This window comes from Hippoglossus hippoglossus, chromosome 11, assembly GCF_009819705.1.
Source record: "Hippoglossus hippoglossus isolate fHipHip1 chromosome 11, fHipHip1.pri, whole genome shotgun sequence".
Classification (NCBI taxonomy): Eukaryota; Metazoa; Chordata; class Actinopteri; order Pleuronectiformes; family Pleuronectidae; genus Hippoglossus; species Hippoglossus hippoglossus.
The window spans coordinates 3,755,516-3,767,175 of NC_047161.1; the positions used below are offsets into that span (position 1 = coordinate 3,755,516).

The following is an 11,660-nucleotide window of genomic DNA, read 5'->3' on the forward strand; positions in this document are numbered from 1 at the left end:
ACATATGTCTGTACCTGCACAAATTTAACATATCATCTGCTGTCTGACTGATTTCTATTTTGACAACTTGTCTGTTTGAAAATGAAATAGGAAAATAATAAAAATCTTCTGTGTAGATGTCATCAGGCCGGGACTCTTGTCTTACGTGTCTAGTTTGGACTCGATTGGACCAAATATGTCCGAGATACAGAACCTCGTGTTTTGATGGCGTGCAATCAAACTTTGACGCCACGCCACGGTCACACCGTGTGACGAAAAATCGATCTTTGAGGTAGTTTTCATCTCCATCTTGTTGTGATGACACGCATCTCCATATGAAGTTGATCTGATGAAAGCCCTGGGACAAGTACATCAAAGTAAAAATGTGGAAAATGGCCAATATGGCCACTAAAGTCAAAATGGCGGGCTTCCTGTTGCTTTTTTCCAATTGCACCTCTGACCTTTTTTGTTTGTCTGGTCATGATACACCTGAGCTACGATTTTTGTGAAGATCGGTGAAAGCTAACTGAGGGGCTTTTCCTTAGATGGCGCTGTTGAGCCATTTTGCCACGCCCATTTCAAATTACTCCAGAATACAATTACTTTTTGGGGTTTTGAATTCCCTGCAAACTTTGGTAACAATTTCAGCGTCTAGGCCTGAAAAATCCCCAAAAGGGAAATACAAATCCTTCGAAATACACCGGAGGTGCTCGGGCCCTAATTAAATATAATAAAAGGATTTGAAAAAAGTTGGTGGAATAGAATTTATTTTAATAATCTATTGTGAGTAATTAAAAAAAAGGTCTGTTGATATTTCATATTTCTATTTGTCGAAAACTAAATTGAGACACAGCTTTGTCTGCTCCGTCATTTGTTTATTTTCTATTACGACCATTTGACATATGTATACATTGTCCTAATATTCAATCAACAACTTACTATGATATTTCATTATTAGTTATTAAGGTATTCAGAATTATTCCTCTAAACTATTCGTTTGGGTCATGTTTTTTTTTAATAGATTTATATTTTCAAAAGGAACTGATGGGAATGGTCGTGTTGCCGACTTGGATGTGATATTATCATCGTTTTACCTGCATGTAACTGAAACTCTCTCAGACTCAAGCAGTTCTGAACTATGACTATTCACCTGGTGACAAATGGCTCCATCTGGTGTCAGATACTGTAACAAGGGATCTGTCACGTTCTCAGTAACAGACGATGACATTGGACGAACAGACGTGCACGTTGACGTTTCTCACTGATGTAAATAAGATGATAACTATGGCTTCAGGTTGGATTCAGTGGCTCTGGTTCACTGGAGATACGGAGGTTTGAAATGTCTGTATTTGCATTGATTGATGATTGATAATTGATTGAATAAGCATCATTAATGAGGTTTGTTTGATTAATATAAAGTAGGATTTATTCTGTGTGGCCGGTTCACTGTTCTCTTGCTAAAGTAAACACAAAAGATATCAAGAGGTTTATGCTTATGAATCTTTACAGAAGTCATAGAAGAAAATCGTGAATAGTTAACAAACCTTAGTGCGCGCACCACCGCCAAGGTCCAGCTGTTTGTTTGTGAAACCACATTTATATGAACTAGATTCAGATTGTTATTTGGATCTGCACTAAATTGCACACACTGGTATTAGTCCTAGAAAAACGCCTGATTTCCATGATCCATGAATTCTTCTCTGAGAAATCAAGGGAAATCATGAAAAATCGAACAATGTTATGACTTTGAGAAGGTTCTTCTCTCACCTTTAAGTTTTCGTCACCGTTTACAGTTTTGACTCAAGAGGATCAGTCACATATAATCTCTCAATTTTATGCAAATCGATGTGAGGCTACAAATCTATGAACCTTTGACTTTTCATTCCCACAGATGTAAAGAACTTTATCAGATATTTTCTGTTGTTTTGTCAGCTACAAACAACTGATTTTCACAAACCCTGAAAATACCCGACAGGAAGTAAAGCTGTTGTTTAAAACAATCCACTATTACACAAATGATCCAATTACTGTGAATTGAAATGTGTATTTTGATGCAGATCCACGAGCAGGAAAACAAAGTAAATATACCTGAGTTCAGTAAATATATGATCTGTCAGTTTCTCCTAAAATAATAGAATTAAATCTGAGGAAAGTGCAGCTGTGGAGAACGAGTGTTTCTCAGTTGAAATTATAAATATATGTATAAATAATATACAGGTATTGAGTTTCTTTTACATATAAATGTTGAGTTTTCATCATTTAGTTTGTTTACCAACCATCATCTGTAATAAAAGAGCAAACTCTCATCTCAATGAAAAGTCTTTGTTATTTATTCAAGATTTTATTTTGTAAGAAAAGTCAGTCTGGAGTGGAGGTAAAGAAAGGGGGGGGGGGGGGGTTCAGGGGTAAGGGCAAAACGAAGGAGCTGATCGTGGACTACAGGAAGAGACAAGGAGTAGAACACGTGTATTTGACAATAAAGTCTTGAATCTTGAATCTTGATGATTGTCAGGTCAGCGGGAGAGGAGAGGATGAATTCAAACCTTGAGGAGAAAACTATAGAACTTCCCCCTCGTTCCTTCTCTCTCTTTCTTTTCCTTCTTCTCTATCTCCTTCATTTCTTTCCTCTCCATCTTCTTTCTTTCCTGTTTCTCCATCTTCTCCATCTTCTTTCTTTCCTGTTTCTCCATCTTCTCCCTCTTCTCCTTCTCCCTCTTCTCCCCTTTCTCCTTCTCCCTCTTCTCCTCTTTCTCCTTCTCCTTCTTCTCCCTCTTCTCCTTCTCCCTCTTCTCCTCTTTCTCCTTCTCCTTCTTCTCCTTCTCCCTCTTCTCCTTCTTCTCCTTCTCCCCTTTCTCCTTCTTCTCCTTCTCCCTCTTCTCCTCTTTCTCCCTCTTCTCCTTCTTCTCTTTCTCCTTCTTCTCCTTCTCCCTCTTCTCCTCTTTCTCCTTCTTCTCCTTCACCCTCTTCTCCTCTTTCTCCTTCTTCTCCTTCTCCCTCTTCTCCTTCTTCTCCTTCTCCCTCTTCTCCGCTTTCTCCTTCTTCATGCTCTGCTTGTCATTCTTCAAGGCGGCTTCCTGAAAAGACGGAGACAATATGAGTTTCACTCTTTTCTTTTTCAAAGTCTAAACCTGAAACAAACCTACGATCCATAAGATTCAAATCACAATGAGCTGATGGAACTTACTTGAAGCTCAATGTTCTGCTGGATCAGGGAACATAGTTCTTCCTCCCGCTTCTTTTCTCTCTCGAGTGACAGCTCCTGCTCGATGAACGACTTCTCCTCCAACTCTTGGATCCTCATCTTCATCTCTCTGAGCTCCTGCTCCAGCTCCTTCTCTCTGGACTTTGCAGACTCCACAAGTTGAGTCAAGGTGATCAAGTCCCCACTGCACCTCAACAGAAGTGAGGCAGAAGACTCCATCTGCTCCACCATCTTCTTTCTCTCTGTTTCCCAGGTGAGGTTGTTGGTGGCAATCTGCTCCTTCTGGGCGGAGTGTTCAGCCTCCAGCTCCTTCTGGGCGGCGAATTCCACCTCCAGCTCCTTCTGGGCAGTGTATTCATCCACCAGCTTCCTCAGACGGGGGATTTCATCCACCAGCTCCTTCAGGGTGAAGTTTTCATCCTCCAGCTCCTTCAGGGCGGCGAATTGAGCCTCCAGCTCCTTCTGAGCGGCGTATTCAGCCTCCAGCTCCTTCTGGGCGAAGTATTCGGCCTCCTGCTTCCTCAGACAGGCGTTTTCCTCCTCCAGCTCCTTCAGGGCGGCGAATTGAGCCTCCAGCTCCTTCTGGGCAGTGTATTCATCCACCAGCTTCCTCAGATGGGCGATTTCAGCTGCCAGCGACCGCTTCTCCCTCTCCAAAACTAGGAGGGTTTGGCCGGGGTCCTGCAGAGTTCTGCTGCTGGGGCACTTTTGTTCCTGGGTCATGTCTGTTGAGCTGATGATCCTCTGCATGTTGATTAACAGGTGCTGCAGTTGGACCAAGTTGTACCAAGTGTTTGAAGAGCGATTTCTTGCGTAGCTGCTGTCTGGTGACGATCGTCAGTGGCGGTGAATGGAAGTCTCAGGAGAGATGTATCTCGTGTGACTGTCGACTCGCGCTCGTCGTGTCTGTGGTTTCACTCAGAGACGTGGCTCTTTAAAGCTGAGTTATTTGCCTCTGATCTGTTCCTCAACTAAATTCTAGAACTCAACAGCAAAGCTTGCCTTTGAAGCCCTGACCAGTAAATTGGCTATGATCTATATTATAAAGGTAACAAAATGTTCCATTGTAGTTGTCATTTGACACCTGTTTCTGTTAGTGCATGAAAATGTATCATATATAACAACAATTAAATAGATCATATATAATATAATTATAATAACCAGTATGTTTGGATCCATCAGATGATCTGAATCCAGATACAGGACACCAGGGCTGCAGCTAATTAATCTGTCCATCATTTCCTGAATCATCTTGTCTACTTTACAGTGAAATAGTGAATAAAAAGACCCAGAGGTCAAGATAACATCTTCAAATGACTTGTTTTGTCTGAACAACAGTTTATTTTCATACACGACAAAGGAAAGCATCAAATCCAAACATGAAAGAAGCTGAAACCTAATGAGGTTTGTTTGATTAATATAAAGTAGGATTTATTCTGTGTGGCCGGTTCACTGTTCTCTTGCTAAAGTAAACACAAACGATATCAAGAGGTTTATGCTTATGAATCTTTACAGAAGTCATAGAAGAAAATCGTGAATAGTTAACAAACCTTAGTGCGCGCACCACCGCCAAGGTCCAGCTGTTTGTTTGTGAAACCACATTTATATGAACTAGATTCAGATTGTTATTTGGATCTGCACTAAATTGCACACACTGGTATTAGTCCTAGAAAAACGCCTGATTTCCATGATCCATGAATTCTTCTCTGAGAAATCAAGGGAAATCATGAAAAATCGAACAATGTTATGACTTTGAGAAGGTTCTTCTCTCACCTTTAAGTTTTCGTCACCGTTTACAGTTTTGACTCAAGAGGATCAGTCACATATAATCTCTCAATTTTATGCAAATCGATGTGAGGCTACAAATCTATGAACCTTTGACTTTTCATTCCCACAGATGTAAAGAACTTTATCAGATATTTTCTGTTGTTTTGTCAGCTACAAAAAACAGTTTGAACAAAAACCTCCCTGCAGCCTTATTGGAGCATCATGATTTAACACCAACGACGAAGCAGTTATATGAACTCTTGTCTGTCTATAAACATCTGTATGAACCTCTGGAAAACATCCAGCTTCATCACTGCTTCAGCAGAAGGGTAAAGGTCAAAGGTCGGATGAGTCTGACGGGGAAATTCTGCACAACTGATTTTCACAAACCCTGAAAATACCCGACAGGAAGTAAAGCTGTTGTTTAAAACAATCCACTATTACACAAATGATCCAATTACTGTGAATTGAAATGTGTATTTTGATGCAGATCCACGAGCAGGAAAACAAAGTAAATATACCTGAGTTCAGTAAATATATGATCTGTCAGTTTCTCCTAAAATAATAGAATTAAATCTGAGGAAAGTGCAGCTGTGGAGAACGAGTGTTTCTCAGTTGAAATTATAAATATATGTATAAATAATATACAGGTATTGAGTTTCTTTTACATATAAATGTTGAGTTTTCATCATTTAGTTTGTTTACCAACCATCATCTGTAATAAAAGAGCAAACTCTCAACTCAATGAAAAGTCTTTGTTATTTATTCAAGATTTTATTTTGTAAGAAAAGTCAGTCTGGAGTGGAGGTAAAGAAAGGGGGGGGGGGTTCAGGGGTAAGGGCAAAACGAAGGAGCTGATCGTGGACTACAGGAAGAGACAAGGAGTAGAACACGCCCCCCTCTCCATCAACGGGACTACGGTGGAGCGAGTCAGCAGCTTCAGGCTCTGCAATTTCTACAGGTGCACCGTAGAGAGTATCCTGACTGGCTGCATCACCGCCTGGTACGGCAGCTGCACTGCCCTGAACCGTAAGGCTTTGCAGGGTGGTGAAGTCTGCCCAGCACATCACCAGGACGGAGCTGCCATCCATGGAGGACCTCTACACCCAGCGGTGTAAATATTTTGCTGTAATATTCTGAGCATTGCGATAAGAGAGCCTGTGACCCAAGCATTTCATTGCCAGCGATATTTGACAATAAAGTCTTGAATCTTGAATCTTGATGATTGTCAGGTCAGCGGGAGAGGAGAGGATGAATTCAAACCTTGAGGAGAAAACTATAGAACTTCCCCCTCCTCGTTCCTTCTCTCTCTTTCTTTTCCTTCTTCTCTATCTCCTTCATTTCTTTCCTCTCCATCTTCTCCATCTTCTTTCTTTCCTGTTTCTCCATCTTCTCCCTCTTCTCCTCTTTCTCCTTCTCCCTCTTCTCCTTCTCCTCTTTATCCTTCTTCTCCTTCTCCCCTTTCTCCTTCTCCCTCTTCTCCTCTTTCTCCTTCTCCTTCTTCTCCTTCTCCCTCTTCTCCTCTTTCTCCTTCTTCTCCTTCTCCCCTTTCTCCTTCTTCTCCTTCTCCCTCTTCTCCTCTTTCTCCCTCTTCTCCTTCTTCTCTTTCTCCTTCTTCTCCTCCCCTTTCTCCTTCTTCTCCTTCTCCCTCTTCTCCTCTTTCTCCTTCTTCTCCCCTTTCTCCTTCTTCTCCTTCTCCCTCTTCTCCTCTTTCTCCTTCTTCTCCTTCTCCCTCTTCTTCTCTTTCTCCTTCTCCTTCTCCTTCTTCTCCTTCTCCCTCTTCTCCTCTTTCTCCTTCTTATTCTCCCTCTTCTCCTCTTTCTCCTTCTCCCCTTTCTCCTTCTTCTCCTTCTCCCTCTTCTCCTTCTCCTTCTTTTCCTTCTCCCTCTTCTCCTCTTTCTCCTTCTCCTTCTCCCTCTTCTCCGCTTTCTCCTTCTTCATGCTCTGCTTGTCATTCTTCAAGGCGGCTTCCTGAAAAGACGGAGACAATATGAGTTTCACTCTTTTCTTTTTCAAAGTCTAAACCTGAAACAAACCTACGATCCATAAGATTCAAATCACAATGAGCTGATGGAACTTACTTGAAGCTCAATGTTCTGCTGGATCAGGGAACATAGTTCTTCCTCCCGCTTCTTTTCTCTCTCGAGTGACAGCTCCTGCTCGATGAACGACTTCTCCTCCAACTCTTGGATCCTCATCTTCATCTCTCTGAGCTCCTGCTCCAGCTCCTTCTCTCTGGACTTTGCAGACTCCACAAGTTGAGTCAAGGTGATCAAGTCCCCACTGCACCTCAACAGAAGTGAGGCAGAAGACTCCATCTGCTCCACCATCTTCTTTCTCTCTGTTTCCCAGGTGAGGTTGTTGGTGGCGATCTGCTCCTTCTGGGCGGAGTGTTCAGCCTCCAGCTCCTTCTGGGCGGCGAATTCCACCTCCAGCTCCTTCTGGGCAGTGTATTCATCCACCAGCTTCCTCAGACGGGGGATTTCATCCACCAGCTCCTTCAGGGTGAAGTTTTCATCCTCCAGCTCCTTCAGGGCGGCGAATTGAGCCTCCAGCTCCTTCTGAGCGGCGTATTCAGCCTCCAGCTCCTTCTGGGCGAAGTATTCAGCCTCCTGCTTCCTCAGACGGGCGTTTTCCTCCTCCAGCTCCTTCAGGGCGGCGAATTGAGCCTCCAGCTCCTTCTGGGCAGTGTATTCATCCACCAGCTTCCTCAGATGGGTGATTTCAGCTGCCAGCGACCGCTTCTCCCTCTCCAAAACCAGGAGGGTTTGGCCGGGGTCCTGCAGAGTTCTGCTGCTGGTGCACTTTTGTTCTTGGGTCATGTCTGTTGAGCTGATGATCCTCTGCATGTTGATTAACAGGTTCTGCAGTTGGACCAAGTTGTACCAAGTGTTTGAAGAGCGATTTCTTGCGTAGCTGCTGTCTGGTGACGATCGTCAGTGGCGGTGAATGGAAGTCTCAGGAGAGATGTATCTCGTGTGACTGTCGACTCGCGCTCGTCGTGTCTGTGGTTTCACTCAGAGACGTGGCTCTTTAAAGCTGAGTTATCTGGTCTGATCTGTTCCTCAACTAAATTCTAGAACTCAACAGCAAAGCTTGCCTTTGAAGCCCTGACCAGTAAATTGGCTATGATCTATATTATAAAGGTAACAAAATGTTCCATTGTAGTTGTCATTTGACACCTGTTTCTGTTAGTGCATGAAAATGTATCATATATAACAACAATTAAATAGATCATATATAATATAATTATAATAACCAGTATGTTTGGATCCATCAGATGATCTGAATCCAGATACAGGACACCAGGGCTGCAGCTAATTAATCTGTCCATCATTTCCTGAATCATCTTGTCTACTTTACAGTGAAATAGTGAATAAAAAGACCCAGAGGTCAAGATAACATCTTCAAATGACTTGTTTTGTCTGAACAACAGTTTATTTTCATACACGACAAAGGAAAGCATCAAATCCAAACATGAAAGAAGCTGAAACCTGCAGATATTTGGTATTTTGCTCAAGACGGGAGCGAAAAAATGATTTGATTATAAAAGATATTTGCAGATTTCCTGTTGATCGACTGATCTGTGATCGTTGCAGCTCAACGATCACAGATCCTTAAAATGAAAGTAATTAATAAAATATATAATTTCTGCTGCACAATCTCCTTGTTTTGTGTTTGTGATGACAGATTAATAATTTCTGACTTTTCTGTAAATACGACTGAGACAGGAAGGTGTAGCTTCCCCTTCTAAATCATATCACCGTAAATACAAAATAAAAGATGCAATTTTTCCAAGTCTCCGAGTCACCTCCACACGTTTCCTCTTTACATCACACGTTGCCTTTGTGACGTTGCTGGGAGATGATGTTTGCAGAGTGTGGAGAACAGAGGTCGTGTTCAGAAGCTTATCAAATTTCCGCTGTATAAGGTGAGATAGCAGGGACGCAGTGAGACGGGCATATTAAGCACCGTGTCGGGATGTGATCAGTCAGTCGGCTTCCAGGAGGAGAGGCCAGCAGCCGGAGCGCGGCAGCACCACAGGGATGGAGAGCCTGGTTCCCCGAGTCTGACAGAGGTGAGTTCAATTATCCCACGTTTAACAGTTCGGTCTTCACAGGACAGATCCTGGTCAGAGTAATGTAAAGACTGGACTTTTATTTATACTTTTTAATTCTCAGTTTCCGAGTTAGATAGATGGTAAAGTGTCTGGTACTTTTTATAATAAGTATAAGAATTATAATAAGATTATGTTTATTATAACGTTAACAAACACATTAAAACACAGTGACAAGGTGCTTTAAAGGAAAAAAATTGAAGTCAAACATTAGGAAACAATTAAAAGCAACTTGACAACATTACAGCACAAATGTAACAGAAGAGATGAGAGTAAAAACAAAATGAAATTAAATATAATAAAAGGATTTGAAAAAAGTTGGTGGAATAGAATTTATTTGAATAATCTATTGTGAGTAATTAAAAAAAAGGTCTGTTGATATTTCATATTTCTATTTGTCGAAAACTAAATTGAGACACAGCTTTGTCTGCTCCGTCATTTGTTTATTTTCTATTATGAGCATTTGACATATGTATACATTGTCCTAATATTCAATCAACAACTTACTATGATATTTCATTATTAGTTATTAAGGTATTCAGAATTATTCCTCTCAACTATTCGTTTGGGTCATGTTTTTTTTTAATAGATTTATATTTTCAAAAGGAACTGATGGACCTGGCAGAAAAGAAAAGCTATTTTATTGTCCTGAATGAAATTTCCTTGAGAAGTATCTTAGCATCTTAATATTTGCTGATTGCGCCTAAACTTTATTATGAACCTCAGAAGATGTGATATCTGAAAAACTGTGAACATTCCAGCTTTGTTAATATAAATTATGATTATGAATTTACTTTCTTCCGTCCAGTGCCTCAGTGAGTGTGTCCGTGCTGCGAGCCACCATGATGCTGTACAGTCACCTGTTGCTCTTTGTCTACATCCTCACCTTCCTGATGGGGGTCCCCGCCAACATCCTGGCATTCTGCACCTTCTGCCGCAAGGTGCGCCGCAAGGCGAACCCCATAGACATCCTCCTCCTCAACCTTACCATCTCCGACCTCATCTTCCTCCTTTTCCTGCCATTCAAAATGAAGGAGGCCTCGGACGACATGGCCTGGCTGCTGCCCTTCCCCCTGTGTCCCTTCACCAGCTTCCTGTTCTACGTCACCATCTACAACAGCACGCTGCTCCTCACGGCGGTGAGCGTGGAGCGTTACCTGGGGGTGGCCTTCCCCTTGAGGTACTCCCTGTGTCGCAGGCCTCGCTACGCCGTGATGGCCAGCGTCATCTTCTGGGTGGTGAGCTCTCTGAACCTCAGCATGGTCTACATCATACCCTACGTCCAGTGGAACAAAGGGGCAGATGGTGAGAACCAAGGCAGCAGCAGCGCGCCCCCGACCACCTGCTACCATAACTTCACACAGGACGAGCTCAAGATCATTCTGCCGTTCCGCCTGGAGCTCTTCATCGTCCTCTTCTGCATCCCCTTCTTAATCTGCTGCTTCTGCTACGTCAACTTCATCCTCATCCTGTCACATCTCCCAAACATCGGCCGGCGGCGGAGGCTGCGTGCCATAGGCCTGGCGCTCGGGACGCTGATAGTATTCGCCGTCTGCTTCGGGCCTTACAACGCCTCCCACCTGGTGGGGTTTCTCCACATGGAGAGCCTGGAGTGGAGGAACATAGCGTTGCTCTCCAGCACCTTCAACGCCTGCCTGGACCCAATCATCTTCTACTTCTCATCGGCGGCGGTCAGGAGCATGTTGAACCACTGCTTCAGGAACATCATGGCGAAGCTGCACATCCTGAGGTGTGGGGGGGCTTTGCACCGCCAGCAGCAGAGGGCCCTCAACTCCGAGAAGAGCAAGGAAGCAGCCCCTCCAGTAGACTCCCTATGACTTTACCACTTTTCTTCTTCCCACAAGACTTTTGATGAGCGGAGGTCACGTTTATTTCATCATCAAAAAACTGACAGAATGAAGAATCACTGTTACCCCTCTGACAAATGAAAGAAGCTCTGGACAAGGTTTAGATGAAACCATCACTGTAACAGGTGGTTTTCCCCATCAGAGTTTAAAAAAGATGCAATAAACACTTTTAATTTCACTTATTTATCTGCTGGTTCCGTCTAAGGAAGGTGAATTCTGTCACAACTGCATGACTTGTCCAAATATTGCTGTTCTTGAACATGATCCCCTGAAACAATACGTCATTTTGGTCTTATCCAACTTCGTGTCAGGGGTTTTCCTGGATACAAGCTTTATATGCGATGCCTGAGATGTCTCACACGAGCACATTAACACGAAGGCTAAAGAATTGCAACAGAAGTGAGTGATTGCTAAATGTAACGCGGCTCTTTTTACTGTCAACATCCATTGTTACCTGAAATGACAGGAACCATACTTGAGAAAAATGTGTAGGACGTGAACTTTGACTTTTTTTGTTTGATCCATGTCCCCGACACGAACATGGAGAAGGTGGGGTTTATGAGTTATACTGCAACCAGCCACCAGGGGATGATCGAGATGATTTGGCTTCACTTTAAAAGGTTAATTTACTCTAAACTCTGAGAACTGGGAGAACAACCTTCTCTGTGACTCAGGGTTCAACCAGGACACTTTTTTTTAAATCAAAAACAAGTGTTTTATAGGAGCG

General features: G+C 42.8%; 1 protein-coding gene across 1 annotated transcript; it reads left to right on the forward strand.

The window, feature by feature from the left end:
- The first annotated feature begins 8,796 nt into the window (after positions 1–8,796).
- Positions 8,797–10,903, forward strand: LOC117770657 (free fatty acid receptor 2-like). The gene is made up of 2 exons (XM_034600309.1): positions 8,797–9,026; positions 9,874–10,903. Exon 2 carries the CDS (start codon positions 9,908–9,910, stop codon positions 10,901–10,903), a length of 996 nt encoding a protein of 331 aa, XP_034456200.1. The 5' UTR covers positions 8,797–9,026; positions 9,874–9,907.
- Positions 10,904–11,660: the final 757 nt, after the last annotated feature.